Here is a 25,036-nt window from a genome sequence, read left to right on the forward strand (position 1 = left end):
ATCCTCCGGAAAAGGGTGCTTTTTCCGGAGGATCGGGGCCAGTGTAGACGCTCTTTTCCGACTTTTCTAAAAGCCGGAAAAAAGCGGCGAACATTTTTATTTAAATGCCGCGGGGGATATTTAAATCCCCCGCGGATTTCCCTATTACGACTCGTGAAATTAACATGCCCCTTCCGGAAAAGGGGCCAATGTAGACGTAGCCTTACAGAGGAAATATGAATTCCATTTTAACCTAAATTCATCAAGTAATGTAAGCAATATTTACAACATGATATTTTATTCTAACAGTTAGAAATTATGGAGGAGTTACATTAACTTCATACTAGGTAAATTACTAATAAATTAACTGTTTAATTTTCCATTCAATTGGTAAAGTAAACTATTATACCTCGACAGCTTTAGCTTTGTGAGCTGCACATCCATTTTATCAATGACTGGCGGAAGTAAGCAGCCTTCAGCAGATACCAAGCTAAACTTGTTTTGTACCATAATCAAACCAAGATCTATTAAAACAGCATTATGGGACACTGAAGACTGAGGTATGATTATAACTGGCGCTTTTAGGTGAATATCCATGGAAAGGCGAAAACTCCTCTGAGCCAGATCCTTCACACTGGTAGCCGCCTTTTCTGCAGCTTGAACTGTAGCAGCACTTAGAGCCTCTTCTGCTGTTTGAAAGTTATTCAGAAAGTTCTGTATCAAATATAAGAGGATGGAAAGAAAATATCAACATGCAGCTTAACAACTCTCCTATCTTGTAAATAGTAGAAGCAAGTTTCTTATCTTTTTCCATGGAAAGGTAACATGGGATGAAAGATGAGGTATGTTCCATTATTTGTCAATCAGGAAGGAAGGTACAATAAGAATTTAAGTACTCTTGCATTTATCTACACACCCATCATCAATTCCCTAGAACAAGGCTTTTCAGTTTGGTGCCATGTATTGCCTAAGGATGTCAACATGTAGATGACTACATGATTAACCAGTAAGCCTGGGCTTACAGCAAGGGGAGGAGGTGTCTGTGGGAGCCAACTTTAGGCTGGCTCCTCTCTCCTCCCCCCTGCCCCACGTTATAAGGCAGCATGGGGGGGCAGGCAGGTACTAGTGCTAGGAGGAGCTGGCTTGAAAGCAAACTCCCCCCAGCACCGGCTCTGCAGTGCCACCTGCCCCCCACGAGGGACCAGGGAAGAGGAGGCTGTATTTTCATTTGGTTCTTCTCCTCCCTGGAACCATTCTCTCTATTCAAGCCAGTACCTATATAGTGGGTAACTACATCAATGTTACCTCAACATGGAACAATATAACAGGTAAGATACTGGTTTCCCCTATACATGGATGGTGGGTGCAACTGCTGCTTGGCTTGGGGAGGCAAGCTCTCCAGCTTTTGGCCCCACCCATACGCCAACTCATCCCAGATCCCATCACCTTCCCTCTGCCTTGCTCTTCTCTTCCCTTCCCTCCTCCCCTCTGCTCACCCCTTCCAGTCAAATCCCTGAACCTTAACATAGCAAGTAACATATGAAGAAAACCAAGGTCTACTAAAATTTCCTTCTACAGAAAATGGACCATGTTTTCCACAGCATGCCAGATTGTGAAGACTGGCCAAGCAGAAACCTAATTAAAAAACTAAATATGGAGGAAAAAAGTTACTCACAGGATTTTAACTCTCTCTCTCCTCCTTTCTCTTTCCCTCTCCCCCTCCCCTGTCAGAGACTTATTTGCTATCCTGTTGAATACAACATTAAATATTATGGAATACATGATGCAGCTCTTCCTGCTTTACATTTTGTTAATCTATATTTCAAGTGTACTCCTAAACTGTCAAAGTAATCACCCCTGATTACTATGTATTTAATGCGCTAAAACAAAGACGTTCTTATACGTTAATCTCAGTCTTTTAGTGAGTTCATAAAGTCCATTGCATTAAGAAAAGGGGAATAGTGCAATCTCCATAATAGACATGTTTATTTAAATTTCACCCTATATTAATGTTAAAAATGTTTCCAAAGATTTTAGGCGTAACTAAAGATTTTATATCTTACTAAAGAACTGATTTTGGTGGAGGTTCTTTTACAACTAGTTCAAAGAGTCAGAAGTTAAAAAAAAAAAAAGGGAAACTCATTTGTCCAGCTATCTGGAAGAAATGGGACATGGTCCCTTTGAGGGTTCTCAGAAGTGACAGGAGAGTAGGGATAGACAAAGGAGAGGAAGACTCTGGAAGCAAGTTTTTGTACTATAATAATTAAAATGTGCATTTTAGATGAGGGTGGTCTTTTGAACAATTTATTTAAAAAACTATGTCTGAAGACCCAATCATTTAATGCAAAAGGTGAATACTCAGTCTACAAATGTATGCAAGGATTTTTAGAGATGTGATTTTATAATTTTAAACAACAAACTAATGAAAATTTCCTTTAAGTATTTCAACTAAGGTTCTGTAGACTTCTTATAGTAATGCACAGCTATTTTTGACAATAAGTTGAGAGACTGAAATATAACTTTTAAATAGCTTCATTACCATTTAATGGCTCTTTCACAGTTTCAATGCTATTAAGCCTTGCAAGCTGAAAATCTTTTCACTTTTAAGTTACTAGAGCCACTGGGGCGGGGGGTGGAGAGTCACTAAGCCGCAAATGCCTCTTGTGGGACATGCAGGAATGGTCAAAATATAACTAGGAAGAGATTGAACACAAAGATCCAGGCTATGTCTAGACTGCAGGCTTCTCTCAGAAGAAGCTTTGCCCAAAGAGATCTTCTGGAAAAACTTCTTCCAAAAGAGAGTGTCCACACTACAAAAGCGCATCCAAAGAGCAATCTGCTTTTTGGAAAGATATCGTCCACACTGAATGGACACTATCTCGCATTTCAGCTGTGATTACTATGGACAGAATGGCCACCTAGGCACCTATGCGCTTTTTTCTCTTTCCTCTTCTTTTGAAGGAACTCCCTCTTCCCCATCCACACCCGCCTTGTTCCAAAAGAACTCTTACAAAAAAAGGCTTCTTCCTTGTAGAATGAAGATTACCAATGTCGGAAAACCCCTCTGTTCTTTCAATTTTCTTTCAGAAGAACATGATTGCAGAGTGGACGTAACTGAAGTATTTTTGGAAAAATTTCCATTTTTCAAAAAAAAAAAAAAAAAATCTCTGTAGTGTAGATATACCCCCAGGGAAGGCATCACTTCCTCTTGCCTCATACCTACCACCCAAGTTCCTGTGCCAAAGGCACATATCAATTCACAAAAATTAGTCCTTCCAATCTTCTTTCTTCCCACATTGTGGCAACTCTTGTGGTGGAATTATCTTATAAGTCTCTCATGTAATAAGCTACATGTATGCAAAATTCAGAAGCTGAGAGAGAAGGGTCTTTTTCTTCCTTGATATCTGGAGCTGCATAAGGAGCAAGCGGGACTTCCTCCTCTATTTGGTACAGTTTAGATCAAGTTTAAGAGATCTATGGGAATGAAATGACTGTCAACTAGACAAAAACATTTAACACTCATTGATTTTATGAAGAGCAGAAAAGCAAATAGAAATACATCTCATGAGCTGTAGGGTACTGCATAGATAATTAACAGCAAGAGGAGACCGCTTCTAATAATGCTGGGCAGGAGCTCAATGAGGGGCATACAGGACATTTCACACATGCGGGCCCATGGCCACAATGCAGCTCAAACCCAGAGGTGCAAGTCAGTGCAACCCCCTCACCCAATCTGGGGCTGTCCCAAACCCAACCCCCACACACACCCTGACTATCGGAGTGAGGGGCAAGGTGTGCAGATTGTGTGCCTTCTTGTCTCTCCTGGCTGCCTAGGGGACAAGCAGAGGAGACTTCCCAGAAGTTGCACAGTTCCCCCTCACTCCCTGAGCATCAGAGGAATAAAGTCACCACGTGTGATGCTGAGAGATAAAAAACATATTGTTTGAATTCTGATTAACACCATGTCTGGCTCTTTGTGAAAGGAGTTTCAAGCACTTGTAGATGACCTAATACGTTTGTTAGTCTCTGAAAGTGCCACAGGAACACTGAACTGGTAACTCAGTACAATCAGCAATCTTACCAGAAGTGATATGAGGAATTTATGAAGATAAACTATCTGAATGCAGCCCACTTTTAGAGACACAATACCATCCACTTTGGACATATCAGTGTAGGCATCTCCCTCAGTAGCATCTGGATACAGTGTCAGGTTAAAACTGAAGACTTCATCTCCTACTATAGAGACAGCCTGGAGAAGACATAGGAACAGGATCTTCATACCACTATTCCCAGTTAAGTCAGCAAAACAAAAATTTAATCAACTTTTCATATCAGAGACCTTCTGGAGGTTTCTGAATAGATGAAGTAAACTAAATATGTGAACAGCAGACAAAGCATATACATTAGTCAAATGGTACTCAAAAGATTCTACTTAAAGTTAAAAATAATTTGTACATCCAATTTTCAAGTGTCAAATTTTAGTACTAATTTATCTTCATAATCACAATTGTTGTTTTACACTCACCTGGGTGCATTTTAGCTTTTTCAGTCAACTTTTCTAATGCGGTATATGCATGAAATAGTGCAACTCATTTAGTATTGAAGTCAACCAAAGTTAGGGGAGGGATAGCTCAGTGGTTTGAGCGTTGGCCTGCTAAACCCAGGGTTGTGAGTTCAATCCTTGCGGAGGCCATATAGGGATTTGGGGCAAAAAAACTAGAGAGATTCAGCCTGTAAGCAGCATTTCTGTAACCATGCTGGTTGCACGATAAACAGAAGTAATATCTTGTAAAATTTGGTCCCATAATAGGTATTACCTTACCCACCCTGGGTCTCTAACATTGTAATTTGTTATAATTTAGCAAATCTAACATGTAAAGATATTGGGCTGAACTGTTCTGTCACATAATTTATATACATAAAGTAATCAGAGATCAAGTAAAACAGTAATCCCTTGTTCAGGAATTACTATGAATTATACCTTTTTATGAATAGTCCTTGAATCAACATCTGTGACAATTATGTCTTTAAGACGGGCAAAGAGCAGAGTGTGACTTGGCTGGAGGAAGAGCGATGAATCGATACCTGCAAGGCAATGAGAGGTAAATACTATTCCAAATTACCCAATAGCATTATTTGTTTCAGCAATATATGCCGAGTAGTTTTATGTAGGATAGACAGTACATGAATTCCACTGAAAGCTCTGAAGAAGTTATATTTATAACATAATGCATTTATACTTAAAACGTAACACATTAGCCATTTTTGTTCCTATGTTGACTACAGGCACAGAAGTAAAAAGAGCATCTTATTTTTTGTCTTGCTACTGACACTAACAACAACATTTTGTCCAGTTAAGAGGTTCAGGAGAAGACAGATGTGTATTCTCTGCACTTCAAAATTAGATCCCATGCTGCTTGCTTTTAGGTATAGCCAGGCAAATGCAATTCCACATAGGTTAACTACAAGTCTCAAGGCTAGATACAAAGTTTCTAGATTCATGCTCAATCCCCCACTGAATGTCTATGGACAACAGTCCTGTCTGCCAAGAGAAGGTATCAACTCCATTGTGATTTACCACCACCACAACCCACTTGCACCTGAGTTTAACACAACTTCTTTCCCGTGTCCCTTTGCTCATCTCTATCATGGTTAAGTGTTGGGTGTAGTGAGGTCTAGAGGACAGACTGGGATTCAGGAGGCCTTTGTTCTAATGTTACTGGGTCACCTCAAGAAAGTCACAACCCCGCTCTGTACCCCAACTTCCTCATCTTTAAATTGGAATAATGATGTTGGCCTGCGTTCTAAAGTCCTTTAAATGTTATGGATGCAAAATGGTTTTAAAGATGATTACTTAAAGTAATAACCAGCTCTTCATTTACATATTATAAAGTGGGAATATTTTACATCATGTGTGAATATTTAAAAAAAGAAAACTGAGGCACCAGATGGCTTCAGCGTACATATTTGGTAAACCAGAAAGAAATCCCAAAAAAGTGAAACAACTCAAGAACCTTAATAGTAAGACATACCTTATAAAGTAGTAAAAAGTAATGGAAGCAACTACCACTAATTTACTAACTAGTCCAATAATTACTTTAAAAAAAAAAAAAAAAAAAAAGAAGCCATTACCTTGTATTTTGATTTCAGCAATATTTTTCTTTTCATCACACACATTTAAACACAAGGCATCCAACCTGGCAGACAGCTTGAAGTCAATAACATCCTTATCCTTGGCAGTTTTGGTCACTACTAAGTAAAAAACAAAATATATACCATGATGCTGTTTGTTTGTTTTTTAAATATACTTCAAAGCCCTTCTGCCTTTGTCAACTACACAAATAGAGCATCAAGGCTACTTTCTTTTCCATTAAGAATTGCACATACCATCAGCACTAATCTTGACAGGGTTCCAGACAACAAATAGCATTTTAAAATGCTCAGATCTAGTCTACAGGAAATGTTTTAAATCCCAGCAGAAGCGCTGCTGAAAATAGCACACCAACTTTTGCTACCTCTGTAAGATCAACAGTTTTAGAGTAATCAAGTATGGCAACATTAGGTGCAAGTGCAGTGTTAAACAAATTTGTATATAAACATTACAAAAAAATATTTTCCAGTTACAAAAACCCATGAGTATCAATGTACATCTATGTATTTTCATGATTAACTTTATTGCTTGGATAGAAAATAATTTTCTTAACATTTGAGATTAAGTATTTGTGTTCATTGTGCTGACATTGTTCACAGTTTGACACTGTTACTTGGTTGCAAAAGGAGAAAGCCCTATAACCCATTAACAAACCATTTAGCTTGATAAACTGCTTTAGACTGCTCTTCTACCAGAGTAGTCCATTTCTTGGCTCATGTGACACTTGCCAGGTACATTTTATAGCTCTTGGAAACATGGTACAGATTGCTGCCTCAATCCTGAGATTTCTCCATCTTTTGCTCCTGTGCCCAGAAGCACTTGGAGAATTTTCACTAGGCTGGAAAAAAAAGGACATCTCTTGTCAAAAAAGGTTTATTCTTGCCTTCTCTAGCTCAGCACCAAGCTCCCAATAACTACCTGGATAAAGCAATAGGCAACTCATCTCTCTGTGTATTACCCTGAAATGAGGATTAAGATTCTGTCTTACATTTTATTCCACACACAGAGAAAGAAAACCATTGGCATATCTCAAAGTTTGAGTGAGCAATATTTGAAGCAACTTTTAAGCAAAAATATACAGAAATAAAAACCCCAATTGAAGCTGAATAGACAAGAGGCTTGGAACTTTACCAACACACATGTTTAGCTGATTATGTTAGAAAATGTTGTAAAGTTCATCCAAAACAATATACAAGATTCCTGCTTCTCTCTCCAAGGACAGCAACAACCAGATAAATCATGTAAATAAACACTGTTTGGAAGCAACCTAGTTGTGAAAGGAATGCAGGAATATGGGCATATCTTCACTAAAGGCTTGTTCAATGGGCAGCAATCTAGTATAAACGTGATAAAGTCGATCACTAACTGCTCTCCTGTTGACGCAGCTCAAGTGCTTTTAACTTAGGACAACAGCCCATGATAGCATAAACAAGTTCATAAATAAGTGAGGGGGCTTAAACCTCCATTTTTCTTTTCAAAGAAAAACCTGAATTTAAATGCTCACAGATAAAACTTGAAGCATCCTTTTTGAAATTCACTTTAGTAAACTCATTAGCCCTTTTTTCCTTCAGCAGCTAGAAGTTCCACCTAAGCCAACCCCAAACACATGTAACCAATGAAAAAGTGAAAGCAACAACAAACATGAAACAAGCTAACCAAACATGAAAAAGTATGTTCTATCTGGGGAAATAAAATCCTGTTTAATTAGTTAACCATTTAAACTTATTTAACCAGTTAACTAATTCAAATGAGGTGGGCAGGGGGCATTCCCCAGGTACTGCTATCACTATTTCTATCATTTCATTAACATAAAGAGGATAAAAAAACCTCCCCACATGCACATCTTGCTGCGAATACAGCAAGTACTTCACAATTTACCTTGGCCATCTATATAAGCAACCTACATTAAAAAATACCAGGACAATACAGAAGTAGCAGCACACAAGGGTCGCAATACCATAACATGACATCCTTCTTCTGCACTGCTGTTGGCAGCACCTCTGCTGTCAGAGATAGGCAGATGGAGACTGGTGACTGCTAGTTGGAAGCCCATTCAGAAAGCAGTGCCACAGCTAGCAGCAGGGCAGAACTAAGGGTAACAGTACCGTAACCACCCTAAACAATCTTCTGATCCTCCCATAACTCCTTTCTAAGGCAGGACCCCTAAAACTACACCACCATGACATTTCAAATTTAAATAACTAACATCATGAAATTTATTATTTTTAAAAGCCTCTGACCATGAAATTGACCAAAATGGCTTGTGAACTGGGTAGAACTCTAGTTATATATTAAGAAAAGGAAAACTCTTCTCTTACACTGAATTCTTCCCTCCATCTATGAACCTTCTTGCTTATCTAAGAATCTAATAAAAAAGGAATCACAATAATTTGGAGGAAAATACACTTGGATTTTAACTTACCAAGAGGAAAAAAAAAATCCTCACAGGTGCTCACTGTCAGTGTGTAATCTCTGTTAAAAGCTCTCCACAGAGACATGCAACAGAGACTGTAATGTAAATAACCAGTTTACTATTTGTATTCAACCACATGGGTGGTTTCATGTCTTCTTTTCCTTACTTCAACAAAAATAGCCATAGTTAATAAGGGACATTATTCTGCTTAGCCTTGATAATGTCCTGTGAACTATGCAAAAGAACTCCCATGATTAAACCAGTGGATGCCTCTGAGTTAGCAGGCAGGGAAAATTCCTAAGAACTGAACTACCATTTCTTGTTTCTGCCAAGTAAATACTTTAATAATTTTTAGAGCTAAATTACTTAGTATCTAACAATTTAAATCTACCCTTTCAATTAACAAAACACACTGAATAATATTAGGCTTGCCAAAAATATTAACTATACCTTTCTTCACACTTGTATCTTTTTTCTGCTTTTCTTGTGTTTGGGATCGTCCTGTATCACCAGCACTTGGACTGCTTGATGGAACAGCGGATGTTAGAAAATTGATAGTTGAGAGAAGGGCCTGGGTATGTAGCAGAAGATTTAATGATGAAAAGGCCACCTGTTTAAAACAAAGGAATTCAAATTACAAAAAGTAAAGCTACAGATACAAAGATGATCAATTTGATTTAGGATTCTAGGGTGACAATTATACAGGAACAGGACACAGATATGTAATCATCAGTAAGTATTTGGTTTCATCTTTCCATAATATAAGAATGGGGTGACATGCAATTCAACTAAAAACATATCAAATTTAATTTTTTTTCTTTTAGTGGACTCAAGCATATTCTTTGAGTAGTTTTTCCTGATCTGTTTAAGTATGTTTTCTGGTTCACCTTTGCTGCCTCAAGAACTTCCCTGTTAGAGAAAAGGCATAATACTAATTATTAGAAGATGCAGAGAACACCTTCCCAGAAAGTTCTTCAGAAGAACCTTTGCATTATTAAATTCTAAGCTAGACAAAATAAACCTTTCAAACATGCTGCGGTTGAATGTTACCAACATTCCTGTGCTATACCAGAGCTATCATGCTTATGTTACATTGTAGTTGACCCAGGCACACACAAAAACAGACAAGATTCAACAGATGTACTTCAATTAGGCCATAATAACTTGATTAATTCATCTGGTAACCAATCAACAATAACTTCACTCATGAAAATTATGCTGATGCAACCTCAGTCTAGTTAGATCATCACTTTCTACTAATCTTGACAGTTTCATATTAAGGAATGTAAAGAATTAACATTAAAACATACCAATGAATTCAATTAAATATATATAAATTCACAGAAATATTTAAAATAGCTGTACTGGAAACAAGCAGAATTCATAGACCCAACGTAGAACACTCTAGCTGACCATCTAAGCCAAATTTTCAGTTTGATTGTTACTGACAGATGATTCTAAAGGAAGCGCCATTCTCAAGGCACTCCTTACACCAGTCATAGTTTACACAAGAGGAAAAAGCTTCTTCCTGACACCAATTAGTGATATACCCAGAGGTAAGAAAAGTGACTACCACTGTTGTTTTTCCATCTCCAGCACAGTTGCTGGGTTTTTTAAAGCCCCCTCAGTCTTCAAGGTTATTTAAAATCACTTCTTATGTTTCACCCAACATCAGATATTGAGAATGCCACAAGCTAGCTATGTATTTCCTTTTCACAAACTTAAATTTATACCTTTACAACTGTAATACCTCATTGTTCTTGTACTATGGAGGAAAAAAGCATCAATAAAGAGCTCACTCACTCTGCAGATTGTTACAGCTATCTAGTTATCTGAAAATATTTGGTGCCTGAAGCAAGCACATATTCAGTTTTTGGTAGGGAATGAATGGAGACTTCTGACTATACCCAATGTAACAGCTACTGCGAATATTAGGCTTTCTTTGCACTGCCTGAATGGCACACAGGGACACTAAAACTGCATAAATGGGAAGCTGGTATAGCAGTCTCCTAAGAATCTCAAGGCGTAAGAATGTAACGGGGGCAGGGCTGGAGTGGTCTGGTGGCCATCTGGACTTCAAAGTCCTGTCCCACTGAAGATGGGGATGGGAGGGAACGAAGGTTGTTTTTAGTTTGTCAACTCAAATTAGCTAGTGTCAAGTAAAAAACTCAACTATCGTAGTTTTCACAACAGTTTGCAAGTCAAGATAAGATATAGAAAAGCCGAGGCTTTAAGTTGACCTGCTGAAATTCCAAGTTGCCTTGTCATTAACAACATTTTACCTTAACTTGCCTAACTTGAGATAAGAGTATGCCAATCTATTTATCAAATCAGGCTAATATTCCACTCTTCAGTGAGTGTCAGCTTTGACTTGCAGGTATTTATTAAATAAACAGGCTAATACTAAACACCTGAAAAAATTTACTTGCCTTAAGTGTTTGTTCGGTGTTGTCAAAGTTCGACTGAAATTGTGGACCATTTTTGTCAGCCTGAATTGGAAACATATTATAAAAAGTTAAAAACAGACAAATTAAATGAGCCATTACAGTGTACAGACTGCACTCATTTATACCTTGTGTAGGTGTTACATATTTAACTTGTTACCAAACACTTCACAGATCATTTTAATAAATAAATACTGAAGTAATAATCATGTACCTTGATATATTCCACTTTCAAAAGGTCTAATCCAGGTCTATCTGAAGAGGTAATTAAGTGAAGAGGTCGTTTTTTATCTATAACATACCAAATGAGAGTATTATTAAAAAGTTAGCTTCCGCAATAATAAAACAGGTAGAGAAGTGATTTTATGAAACGCTTCTCCTCTAATGTCATTTTTATTTAATGTTTCAAAATGTGATGTTGCCTGAATTATTGCACCAATAAGCTAGAATCCATGTTTCCATCTTGAGTTGAACATTTAGGCAGGCAATGTTAAGTCAACATTGGAGCTTGGTACCACATTAAAACTGTGTGCTGGGTGACTCATGTTCATATGTGCCCCTGAAAAATCTTTTACAAAAAGCATTCTGTTAAAAAGGCAGAGAGGAGATAAGTGACAAATGAAATAGCCTCTCCTTAAATATGTCAATACTAAATTCTCTATAAAGTTGTAAAGATAGCAACATGGAGAAAAACTATACGTACACCTACATCATTAATGAACAAGTACAGGTTAGATCTCCGTGGTCTGGCACCCTCAGGACCTCATCAGTCCTGGATCAGGGATTTTGCCAGACCAGACCATGGGAGGTTCGCGTTGTGGTTCTCCCGCCTCCTGCACCCCCGAAATGGCACGGACAGAGTCCGCCAGCCAGTAGAATAGAGGGAGTTTATTGTTTCTCCAGGATACAGCACAGCACAGATGTCATCAGGTTACAGGGCAGGCCTAGGATGCCTCAGCCCCCCTTGATATGGGGGGAAGGGTCTTGGCTTCTAAACCCTCCAGCCTGTTGCTGAGGCTGCTTCCTCCATGCTCCCAGACAGAAACTAGCTCACTCTCCTCCAGCCCTGCCCCTCTCCCTGCCCCCCCGGGCCAGGGCAGCATTCCACCTTCCTTTGTTTCTCTCCTTGGGGGGTAGCTAGTCAGACAGGTTGAGAGACCCTCTTTGCATGACGACTCACTCCCTGTCCTTCTGGGCTGTGGCACTGGCAGCAGCCAGTGGGGGTTACCACAGAGCCAGCATAGAAAGCAGCCCAATACCCCCACTACGTCACAACCTGCCCACCCCTGCTACTGGCCACCCCCAGCCTTGGACCAGCTACCAGACCTCCCAGCCAGCTCCCCCACTACCACAAGCCCCGCAGGCCTACTGCCCCCACAGGCAGCCCCACTGCTGTGCACCAGGCTTCTAGCCCTGCTGGGTCATGCCAGCTTGATCATGCCCGGCAGTTCAGCTGCTGGGAGCCAGTCTCCCAGCCCCGTTGTCAGTGCACTGTTCTGCCAGCCCTTCACTACCTCTCTGGTCTTAGAATATCCGTGGTCCTGCCAGACAAGAGTCCCAGTTTACAGAGGTTCAACCTGTATCAGTAAGTTCTTCTTATAGAGCCTGAATTGAGCTAGCATGCATGTGTGCACCTAAACCAAGCAAAACAGCTACTTTATCAGTGTGCTCTGTCATTTGTCTGTTGTGTTTAATGTTTTCTTTCCTTTAATAAAACAGCCATGGTTAATAACTAACTATTTTACTTGTCTACAATCGTGGTGTCTCCTAAGGTATGTAAAAGCTGGAAAGTGAACAGTAGGAATCATAATGCCTGAGGAGAGTGTCATGAATTAACCTGCTTCAGGGGTGGTAGCCGAGTTAGTCTGTACAGGATAAACTTAAACGACTAATAGTCTGGTAGCACTTTAAAGGCTAACAAAACATGTAGATGGTATCATGAGCTTTCTTGGTCATCTGAAGAAGTGGGCAGTGCCCACACAATCTCATGATACCATCTATATGTTTTGTTAGTCTTTAAAGTGCTACCAGACAATTTGTTGTTTAAGTTTATTTATGAATTAACCTGTAACTTTTTATTTGATTTTCCTTGATTTAGTAAGAGCGAGGCCACCACTTCTTGTTTCTCTGGACCAGATTTAAATTGGTCCCTTCCCACCGTACAACATATACATTGCCTCTTATTACTAAGGAAAGTGTTTTGATTTTCTAGACACTAATTATTTTCCTAAAAATGTATGTGTGTCAAAGCGTAAGTGGCACAGTTTTAAAACTTGAACTTCACCATTTTCTAGCTACACCTGAGATATTTAAATTACTTATTTACTAGATTAGCTGATTTTTGTGCTTGAGATCTAAGTGCCATCGACTGTGCCTGGATATAAGTACCATGTGGAAAACTGCAAATCATTATTTCAGCACACACAACTGCAGCCTCAAGAAAGAAAGGGCTCATTCTAAATGTTACTAAAATACTGTAGCACTTCTCTAAAAGGCAAGGGTAGGCAGTCAAACCTTGGTACAAAAAGGTTTAATTATTAAGTCTATTAATCAGAGATACTATTACTGATATCCTCTATTTTATTATTTTTATTACCTTGAATTTTGTAGTAATCCAAGCTGATTTTCTTTAAATAAGACACAGCTGTTAAGTCGTATGTTCTCATTGTAGCTTCTGTTCCAAGCTGAGTTACATTAAATACAAGTATTGTTTCCTCTATTTTCTGTTTCTTTGTGAGTTCTAAAACCACCTACATGAATAAAAATTACAAAATGTCAGTAACAGACCAGCATCAAATCATCTCTTTTCATATCAGATGTTCCATTTTTATTAGCAAAGAGGAAAATCAAATTGCTGCTACCTTTACTGTGTGAAGGGATGTACAAACCCTACACTGGGCCAGCAAGAGTTGAAAACGGTTACCTGGCTGACAAAGCCCCACCTACACAGTGTGGACAAGCTCCAGCTGGAAGCCAGCTATAAAGGCCAGTGGAGCAGCTCAATCAGGGCTGACTGTCACTGGGGAAGGAAGTGCTATCGGGCCTCCAGAGGAAGAGCTGCAGATGGACTGAATGAAAGAAGCCAATCAGCGAGGAACCACCAGAGAAGCCTCCAGTCCAAAGGAACGTGGTAATGAAGACTCCAACAATGAGTCAGGGTACCCAACAAAATAATTTGCTGGACCATGGGAGGTCAATATTTTCTAGCAGCTTTAAAAGCACTTCAATGGCTTCCTGGGCTCTTTAGGAGACATTTAGGGGTAAACTAGAACTAAATAAAAGCACAGAACAGAAAGCCAGGACCATGGTAAACTTGGTTACACCCATGATAATTGGACATCTATCTAACCAAAACAATGCCAGACCATGGATGTCGCCAGACAAGAGAGTGCTGGACTAGACAGATTCAACCTCTACCAGCAGTCCCCGAGTTACGCGGATCCGACTTATGTCGGATCCGCAGTTACGAACAGGGTTTGCTGCCCGTCTCCCTGGTCTGCTGAAGACAAGCAGACCAGGGAGACGGGAAGCAAAGCCTCTGAGGACGCAGGCAGCGGGACAGCCGCGGCATGTCTGGGCTGTCCGCTGCCCGCGTGCTCCGCGGCTTTGCTCCACGTCTCCCCAGACCAGGGAAACGGGGAGCAAAGCCGGGGAGCATGTGGGCAGCGGACAGCCCAGACGCGCCGCAGCTGTCCCGCTGCCGGCGTGTTCTGCAGCTTTGCTCCCCGTTTCCCTGGTCTGCTGGAGACCAACAGACCAGGGAGACGGGGAGCAAAGCAGAGCAAAGCCGCGGAGCACGCGGGCAGCGGACAAGCCCAGACGCGCCATGGCTGTCCCGCTGCCGGCGTGCTCCGCGGCTTTGCTCCGCTTTGCTCCCCGTCTCCTTCGTCTGCTGGAGCAAAGCCGCGGAGCACGCGGGCAGCAGGACAGCCACGGCGCGTCTGGGCTGTCCTGCTGCCCCTGTGCTCCGCGGCTTTGCTCCGGACGCCTGTGGTACAGCAGCTGGGGCGCTGCCGGTTGGTCCGGTAGCGCCGCTCTGGGCGCTACTGGACCAACCCGGCAGCACCCCAGCTGCTCTGCCCCAGGCGTCCTGATTCAGCCACTGCTGGTCAGTTTCAGCAGCGGCTGAATCAGGACGCCTGGGGCAGAGCAGCTTGGGTGCTGCTGGGTTGCTCCAGTAGCGCCGAGGAGCGGAGCTACTGGAGCAACCCAGCAGCACCCAAGCTGCTCTGCTCCAGGGGTCCCCAAGTCAGCCGCTGCTGAAACTGATCAGCAGCTGACTACAGGAAGCCCAAGGCAGAGTTGCTCTGCCCCGGGCTTCCTGGAATCAGCCGCTGGTCAGTTTCAGCAGCAGCTGACTTGGGGTCGCCTGGGGTTCTTAAGTTGAATCTGTATGTAAGAACTGGCCTCCAGATTCAGCCTGTTGTAACTGATCAGCGGCTGATTCCAGGAAGCCCGGGGCAGAGCAACTCTGCCTTGGGCTTCCTGTAGTCAGCTGCTGATCAGTTTCAGCAGCGGCTGAATCTGGATGCCAGTTCCGACTTACATACAGATTCAACTTAAGAACAATCCTACAGTCCCTATCTTGTACGTAACCCAGGGACAGCCTGTACTACATAGGGAAATCTGCTGAACTATATTGCTACAGTAAACCTATTATTTTCTGAGGTTACACTTTTTCAATATTGCACTATTCAAACAACTAGTGGGAGTACACTTTGACATGTAATGAACAGATGGTAACTTGACCATGGTCCTTCACATTAAGCGAGACTACTGCAGTTAAAAAAAGTAAAACACCTACCTCTTTAATTTCAAACTTCAAATGAAGATCTATGTACTCCTCATTAATAGCATCTGCTTGGTTTTTTAGTTCACGTCTTTCAGGTAGAGTCTTTTCAGTTAGATCATTTTCAGCATCAAAATATTCATCAGACTCTAGGAAATAAAGACATGATAATTTTTTTGCTATCTGTGGAACTGACAAGCAAATATAAAAAAAACATTTTCCTATTTGTAATGGCTAATCCTTTGATATACTGATTTGTTTGTCATTATCTATTCTGTACCGTGTAAGACCTCTTCCTATAAGAATTTTCTAAATTAGTCATTACAAATGCAAGGTAGTTGTGACACCAGGGTCCAGACATCACAAGATAACATTTGACAGAATGACTGACCTCAGATTAGAAAAGTCTTGCATACATTAATTTATACTATGAAAGCTATCTTCTGAACAAAAAGCTAATCTATATCTATCAATAAAAACATTTTCCTGTGGGACAACAGAGTGACATCATAACATCACTCTGTGTCCTACAGCCCCTCCCTCCACCCTTAGCTGCCCTGCCTCTTCCCTCCCTAGTACTCTGACGGAGCCAGAGCTATGCAGCCTCCCCCCGGTGCCATCCCCCCTCACTCACACCTTCCACCAAGACCCCACACCTCCAGTCTGTTCCTATCCCCTCCCTCTTGGCCAGACAACCCCCAACCTGTTCCTGCACCCTCCCCCCCCCCAGGTCAGACACCTACCCCCAGCCCATTCCTGGACCCTCCTCTTCTCTTGCACTCTCCCCCTTGGCCAGACGCCCTGCTCCTAGCCCACTCCGTCCCCCTCCCCCCAGCCACGTACTTACAGAGAGAGAGAGAGGGAGAGGTTGGTGAGCACAGTGAGCAGGGGACACAGGCCCCCTGGTCATTTTTTAGAAAGCAATCTTAGTGTTTTATGATTCTATCAGCAAGATCTGCGAGACTTCATTAAGTCTTGCAATTCATAGATAGGCATAGATATCTATTCTCCACAGAAGACTTATTTCATGATCAACACCTAGTAAAGTTTTGTTGCCAAAGAGACTATAGGGTTGGGGGTTTTTTTGTTTTTGTTTTTTTTAAGTTTTAGAAATGTATTTTTTTCTTACCTGATTCTACTCCTTCTAGCAATATTGATGTGTCAAGTAGTCTTTTTCTTGCATCAGAAATTGTGGGGATAGCAGGTTCCTAAAATAAATTGCCAATTATAGAAACTGATCTATTATTTTAACTTTTTATGACTTCAGAATGAATGCTTATTTATAGTCTCAAGAAAATTCACCCTGCTTCTGAAATAACATTTGTGAACAAGACCCAAATTTTAATTTGAACTTGGAACTCAACATATGATAATACACCATCTAGTCAAATAAGGTTAGTTGTTTGTGTTCCGGTGGACTTGAAGATGATCATCATTTACAGCAACACATGAACATACTACTGTATTTTTCTTCAGATATCATGTAGCCTTCTCTTTATCTGCCAATACTGGCTTTCTATAAATACTAAATGAAGGAATGCACTATCATTATAGTGTTCACTAAAAGGGTTAATGCAGTTATACTATTATGTTTTAGTTCAACATTATTCTAGCCAGTTTACCTTTGTTCTTTGAACTGACATTGTGGATTTCTGAGGAAATGGAATGCTATCAATCAGATCAAAAATCCCCTTGATCTTTTGATCAGAAAGTCTCACATGCACCAAGGGAAGGCCTCCTGAAACTTTAAACCTGGGGGAAGGAAATTAAAAAATAGCATTGCAAACAGTGTAATATTGGAAGGACATTACTTATGAGCCAGCATTTCAGCCGACAGTAAGATGTTCACTACATTTTAATTTTAATGTGTGAAACTATTGTAGCAGTAAGCTGATGCAGCAGACATCTGCATTCCGGGCTTGTTAGTATGTATACCTGCAGTTAACACAGTCATCACAAGAAATTCCATCAGTGGAACTATATTGAACACCCAATCTGAAGGGAGACTTTTTTCCCCTACTGAATTTTAGGGATCCTTTCCCTTCCTATTTCCCCTTCTTATTGAAGCACAGGGGGATTAGTCTTGATGTCCTCCTTTTAGCTCCTTCTTTATTGTTCTCCAGCCATCAGTATGGCTAGCACACTTCCCCCAAACGCCAGAAATACTGCCTTATATACACATCTTCAATATTCAGACCACTGGTTTTGCTCTTAACTTTGACTTTTAAAAAAAAAAGGCAAGAAAAGCTAAGACATGGGGACAAGCTTTATTAAAAACCTCAGTCAACTATTATAATGTCCAAAAGTTTTTGGTCAACGAACAGCAGAATATTTTGTGCTTTTAGATAAAAATGTGAGGAAATTATTTGCAGCATGAGACTGTGACCAGAAATACTTCAGACACTTTAAAATGTCAATAGGTATCATGAAAAAATATATACTAATTCATTCCTCAACTATGTTTGAGGCATATTGCATGTGACACTGTTGGTGTCTGCATGCTTTGAATACAGTGGTCAGGAACTTTCCCCTTATCAGTGCCCATTTCGGCAGCTCAAGAACCCTCTGCTCTTGTATGCCATTCATATACATATAAAAGGACAGAATCACTACCAATCGCACTTGGTTTCTTTTTGCTGGAAAAATTCTAACGCAGAAAGACAGGACAGCAGGAAAAGACATGTACAACATGTGTCAAAGAACAACCCTTATGGAAAAAGTTAATAACTTTTTTCCTTCAAGTAATTGCACATGAGCATGCCTCTCGATTAATTAACAAGCCATAGAAACAAGGGAAAGCATCAGAGGCTTATCTGCACAGGAACTTAAGGACAACTTGCTGCAATCTAGCATCAGCCTGAGCTCGCTGATTGATAGAATGATGGGATGCAAGCATGAGCACCAAAGACCAACTTGCTATCCTACTAATGTCTGAGATAGGAATTTTAGCCATGAAGGCTGGAGAAGCCCTTTCTAATCTTATTTATATGATGTCACTCCACTTGGCAGGATAACATTAGCTGAAGCATCACACAGGCAGATACATGAGGTTACCTAACATGATATTCTCTGAGAATAAATTGGGAGCCCCATGATGATGGCAAATGGGATGAAGAAGAATAGGAAATACCACCACTCTGGAGCGGGTATCTGCGTGCAGGGTGATGACCGTTGGGTCCGAGTCCTCAAATACCTTGTCTGCCTGGACTCCCAGATTTTGGGCCAGGAGGCGGAGGAAGTCTTGGTGGGCCCCGTCATCCATGGAGAGCATGGATGGCATAGAGTCGGCCAGTGCCTCATCCGAGGAGGAGTCTGATGACCTCTTTGCCATATCGCCCACAGGGGCGTCTCTCTAGCCTGGGTCATTCGAAGTGGCCACAGAAGGAGGGGGGAGAGGTTGGCTCACCAGAACCATGCTCTCTCCTGGGCTTGGGGATGACTGGCCTGGAGATAGTGAGTGGGTCAACATGGGGGACCGGACCAAGGGAGTCACCGATGGAGGGACGCGTGGACCTGACATGACAGAAGTCAGTCTATTAGGGTTCACACCCTAGCCCTGATGGTAGGTCCATGGGGTCCAAACAGGCCCCTGCCCAGGTGGCTGGAGCAGCCACATCTGCTGGACCATCGGCACAGAGATTGGCTGAGCCCACTGTTGTTGGTACCAGTGCGGGGAGGTACAGTGCTGGTACCAGGAGCAGTGATGTGAATGGGGCCGAGAGCCCCATAAAGACATGCAAAGTCCACCTCCGAGTCAGATGAGTACTCCAAGGTGGGCCATGGCAGTGCCAATACCAATGTTAATTGCCCTGCAACGTACCGAGAAATGGCTTCCAACTTGCCAAAGTGCCAAGACGGAGGACGACACATGGATGAGACAGGATCCCTGATGGTAGGTGCCGTGGTCCGATGGTGGTGCTGAGCGGGTAATCCACCTCACGTCCAGTGCCTGATCCATTGCCGGTGTCAATGGCACCTGTAGCCGGGGAGGTGCTACGTGTGCCACATGGCTCTGCCGCACCTCGTGTCCCATATCACCAGGCACCCTACGAGGGGAGCAGTACCCGGCATCCCCGTGCCGTCTTAAGGGTGCAGGAGTGGGCGGGGGTGGGGGAGAAGAGTCTAAGGATCCTTGCTGCCTCCAAAGCTCCTGGGGTGGATGGGTCCGGGAGATCCTCTGAAGGATTCACATCCCTCCGATGGGAAGACTAGTCACCCAAACTAGAAGGCCCGGGCTGTGGACTGGCTGGTGCCGCATGCCTCACTGTAGAGCGCACAGAGGGCGTGTGCCTGGGCAGGGACCAACCCGTTAGGCTTCCTCTTCTGGATTTGGTACTGGCGACTGGGAGCCACGTCTGGCCCTACGCAGTACCGGGGAAGCATGCTGCATGGAGCTGTCATGCACCGAGGCCGGTGTGCTGTTGGAGCTTGGTGCCAAGTCCGGTGCCAGTGCCAGAGCCAGTGCCTGTGCCCAACGAAGTACCGCCTCCATCAGGAGCACCTTGAGTCATGACTCACGCTCTCGTTTAGTCCTGGGCTTGAACACCTTACAAATCTTGCATGTGCAATTCTCCCAGGCACTTCTAACACGAGGAGTGTGGATCTCCACATGGCATAGACTTGTTGCACTTCTTATAGGGCTTAAAGCCTTGTGGGCCGGGCATGCCCTGCCGTGGGCACACGGCGGCAAGATAGGAGAAAACAACAAATGAAAGACTTGAACTGAATTAACAGGTACTTAACTGAAGATTGGAAACAAAGGGGAAGAACAGTGTAGAAACAACTCGAAGATGAGCTGAGGGTTGTTTCAACAACCGTCATGGCAGTAAGAAGGAACTGAGGGGGCCAGCACGGGTATATATGGGCCGATATATTGGCACCACTCCGGGGGCTCCCTGCTAACCCCAGGAATACTGCTTAGAGAAACCTCTCCGATGGCGCATGCACGCTGTGCGCACACGTCTATATTGGAATGCACATGAGCAATCACTCGAAGAATAAGTGTTGCTTTTATTGAAAGAGGCAGTCAAAAGCAAGTAGCTAAAAGCTTAAATGGAAGAATATAAACTTTGACAGTATCAAGTTTACATCCATGGGCAACAGCATATTTTACCTAAGAATACAATCTTTCCAAGCCTTACAAAAATCTTACTGATATCAGTCCTGATATTTTATTATGCTGCCAAAATGCAACAATTGCAGAATTGCCCCAGGACTACATTATTCCACTAGAAAAGACAAAGCAGTTACCAACCTAAGAGTCGATGGCGGAGGTAATAGCTAAGGAGATGGAATGAACAATCAATTCATGTTTTAGGTACAGAAGATAGTACAGAACAGACCAGACAGAAAAATACTTCAGCTTAGATAGTTGGTCTACACAGCAATTAGACACCGGCAATAAACCCTTGTCAGCCAGTTTAGGCTCATAGGGTTCAAAGCGAGGCACTGTTTAATTGCTGTACTTACTTCTTGGCATGGGCAGAAGTCTAGGCTCCAGCACTTTGTGAGGTGGGAAGGTCCAAGAGCTCAGACTCCAGTCCATTTCTGGAAGCCTACATGATGACCAAACAGCCTTGCAGCCCAAGCCCTGCAAGCACAAGCCATCTGGTTTGTCTTTGCTATTTAGATGTACCCAGAGAAGCAAGTGGGTGTATTAGATTGTTTTCTACTGTTCAGGAGCACATCTTGAACAACTGCTCCCCAAAGTTGAACCGTGGAGCACGTATGCTGTTCAATGGACTGCCTGTAGATTTGGGTGGAGCGGATAACCATGGTCTTGCCATGAGTGTAGGGGACTCCAGTAGCTGAACCCTCAAGATCCCTTCCAGTCTTACAATTCTGATTCTAGGATATCAGCTTTTTCGTTGAAAAGTATAGGATAGCGGAGAGTCATTGTTGTCTTGGCCATAATGGAACGGTATGATAAGAATGATTTGGGCACAGTTCAATCTGATATTTTAGTATTATACTGTAAAGAAGTGGAATTGGTGGGAAAGCATACAAAAGATTGCTCTTCTAGCCTATCTGAAAGTGCCCAGAGATAATGACCTCATAGGTAACTAAACTACTGGTATTTACTGTTTTATCTCATTGTAAATGGATCTATCGACAAAGTCTCACAGGTCTAGCAAATCAACCAAGCACTGTCAGGTTGACTAGTCAACTTTTGGTAAGTCCTCAATGACTTGCTCAGCTCACCTGCCAGCTCATTCTGTACTTCCATAAGAAGCACTTCTTGGCAGAGCAGCAATGAGCTGGCACCTCCTTGTCTGCTGACATAGAATACTGTCACTGTGCTGTCAGAGTGAGAAAGCATTTTCCCTGAAAAATACAAAACTGGACACACCATCCAGATAGTTCTCAACACCTCATAAGTCTCATCTTTTGTAGACTTATAACCCCTAAACTCAAGAGAATCCAGATGAGTTTCCCACCCTAAGGCAGATGCATCTGTTACTAGCATGAGTGATAGCTGAGGACGACAACTCCTCTGCAAATGTTAGCAACATTTGTGCCCGTCCAGCCTAGAGAATCTAAAATGTGGTTTGGTGCCTGAGCGCTGTGTTCAGATAATGATAGGTTGGTAAAACTACTGAGGCCAGCCAACCATGTAGAATTCTGAGATGCAATCTGGCACACCACACTAGTTAAGTACAACAGATCATATGTCCCAGAAGCTTCATACCTAACCTCAGAAGCATATCATTGTAAAAAAGCAAGGATTGTAGCCTGGCAATCAAGATATTCCTCAGTATCAATAATGTAACCCTAAATTGGAGTAACTAGGAAAAAACTAAAAGACATTAAAGTAAAATCAACATTAACTAACCCTAATAAGTATATACATATTTAACTACATACAAGAAAAAATAAGCTGAGAGAGCACTGAGAGCAAGACCAATAGACTCCAACTACTGTTTTGGGAAGTAAGAAAGAACTGAGGGGCAGAGGGAACACTATGACTACACAGAACAGTGTGCAACAGTGAAGGGTGGTTCAATTACTATGAAGGGAACTTCTGAGAGGAAAAAAAATCTGATAACTGTGCTTGGGATCCATTCTCATCATGTGCATGTGCAAGTATTCAGAGAAGACTAGAGTATTACAGGCCCTTTGGCAACTAAGAAGTGTGTGAGTGTTAAGCATAGTCAGTGCAGATGGAATCTTCTCAGAATTTAGCTGCTAAATGCTAAAACATATCCATGTTATTTTTCAAGAGGTTCTTAAATCTGGCCAATTTGTAGAGTCCTGCAAATCTATGGATATCCGCTTTGTATCTGTGGGTGTGTGCATTCGCAGATGTGAATGCAAATATTGGTTCCTCATTTTTGTGGATACAGATACCCATTTTGTATCTGCACATGGCTTTACAAATTTGGACAGATTTTCACAGAAATGATAAAAAGCCCAACTTGATATGAGTGAATTCTCTTAAGTTTCTGCTCTAAAGCATGGAGACACTTTAGAAATTTAAAATGAGCAAAATAAGGCGTTTTTTCTTTATCTGAGTCTCACAAAAGGCTGCGTTGTTTTAGCTAAAACTTTACAAAAATCTTAGTCTGCAGCAAACACTCAATAAGGAAAAAGTTTTGATAAAAAATATTAAAGTTTGACAAAGTTACAAGCAATACATTAACTGCTAGACAGCCTTAACAGTAAGTCTATCTGCTAGCTTTGCCTATAAGAAAGAAAATTAAGACCAGGCACATAAGTCTTCAAACTCCATCTTGTCCCATCTATGATGCTATTTTTCAGTAAGAACAAATAACCAAGCAAATACTGTCTGATATCACTGATACATTACTTAGCCATTCTGATGTCTTTGTCCACCATCGATTTGGCTAATTGCACGTTCATATCCATAGGTTGTAATATGTGCAAAGCTGATGGGTGCTGAAATCGAGCTTTCTTCCAATCTTCACCTGAAAGAGTGTTTATCTAGCTTAAAAATTAAACTTCGCGAGCTTTATTTTACAATTAAGAAACAGTATAAAAAGAATCAAAAAATCATTAAGAATTATTTTGAAAAAGCCAACCTGTCTAATGAGCTGCAGCATTCATATTAGCAAGATAGTGCATGAACCTATCAAAAAACCACCACCACCCTAACCCAATCCTTTAACAACATCTAGAATGAACCAAAACCAAGAAGCAGTATTTTCACTTACAACCTTGAAAGCCAGAAGAGTTATGAAATCTATTATGTAAGTCAGATATTTTGTTTTCCAGAACATACCAAAGTCCACAGTAAATCATCATAAAATTTCACATATACTTTTAAGCTAGTCTATTAATCCAAATGAAGCAAAAAACCCATGAGCCTATCAATAGGCATGTGATACTAAATTACCTAACCCTAACCTACTCGCTAACACTTGAATGAGTATAGCAATAATACAGATGTCCAGAGAATAATTTTACTCACAATATTAGAAATTTTTTAAAAAGGAGTTTTATATTTCCATTTGTTTTCTTTACATTATTATACACTATCGGCTAATATATCATGTAAAAAAATTGTATTGTTCTTTGATGAGGTAGAAATTTTGTTTTAATACCTCTTCTGCCAAAGAGAAGTTGTACATTTTTTATTTCCACATCGAACATGTCATAAGCTTTGTCCATAATCTCTTCCAAGGATGAAAAACTGGAAGCTTGATGACCGCCTTGATTTATACTGGTCACCTAGTTGAAGAAATTAAAAGGAATAAAAGCATGTCTACTAAGAGCACAGTATTTATGCACATGCCATTATATTAATTTCAATACAGACAAAACTATTAGATTTTTAAAGCCTGTAGTTTTTTATTTGGCTACCTCAGAAGAGGTATTTAAAAAAAAAAAAAAAAAAAAAATCACATCAACATCATTATCCTTCATGAAAAACTTCTCAAGAGGCACTTATCTTCTATTGTATACCTGGAGCTGGTAAAACTTCTAGAGCCTTACAAATCTGGATATCTACTTTATATCCATGTGCGTATTCACATCTGTAGATGTGGATGCAGATATCCAGTTAATTTTTGTGGCTGAAAATATGGATACAAATTTTGTATCTGGACCACTTCAGATTCGTGGCTATCAGCTTTACACCCACAATTGTGAATGCAGACATCCGTGGCTCACATTTGCAGAGGTGGATACAAATTTTGTATCTGCATAGGGCTCTAAAGATATAACTGAAAATAGAGCAAGTTCACAAACTTTCATTTTTGTAAATCAAATCATGTAATGTCTATGACAATACATCAGTCATC

General features: G+C 41.3%; 1 protein-coding gene across 6 annotated transcripts in view; it reads right to left on the bottom strand.

Annotated features, from left to right (window-relative positions):
- The window catches only part of VPS13C (vacuolar protein sorting 13 homolog C), a 224,892-nt gene that overhangs the window by 117,757 nt on the left and 82,099 nt on the right, over positions 1-25,036 (bottom strand). For 4 of the 6 annotated variants that reach the window (XM_089781896.1, XM_089781894.1, XM_089781897.1 and 1 more), the window contains 13 exons: positions 24,338-24,464; positions 23,584-23,701; positions 17,399-17,528; positions 16,906-16,984; positions 15,792-15,925; positions 13,584-13,737; positions 11,202-11,278; positions 10,973-11,032; positions 8,994-9,153; positions 6,112-6,231; positions 4,961-5,064; positions 4,061-4,228; positions 389-693 (listed from right to left, as the gene is read on the bottom strand). In XM_089781896.1, the coding sequence (XP_089638022.1) occupies positions 389-693; positions 4,061-4,228; positions 4,961-5,064; positions 6,112-6,231; positions 8,994-9,153; positions 10,973-11,032; positions 11,202-11,278; positions 13,584-13,737; positions 15,792-15,925; positions 16,906-16,984; positions 17,399-17,528; positions 23,584-23,701; positions 24,338-24,464 (1,736 nt within the window). The remainder of the gene's footprint in view (positions 1-388; positions 694-4,060; positions 4,229-4,960; positions 5,065-6,111; positions 6,232-8,993; positions 9,154-10,972; positions 11,033-11,201; positions 11,279-13,583; positions 13,738-15,791; positions 15,926-16,905; positions 16,985-17,398; positions 17,529-23,583; positions 23,702-24,337; positions 24,465-25,036) is intronic. The other 2 variants (XM_075897678.2, XM_089781895.1) reach the window with 1 other exon arrangement.

The sequence above is a fragment of the Pelodiscus sinensis genome, chromosome 14 (genome assembly GCF_052426305.1).
Source record: "Pelodiscus sinensis isolate ZL-2025 chromosome 14, ASM5242630v1, whole genome shotgun sequence".
Classification (NCBI taxonomy): Eukaryota; Metazoa; Chordata; order Testudines; family Trionychidae; genus Pelodiscus; species Pelodiscus sinensis.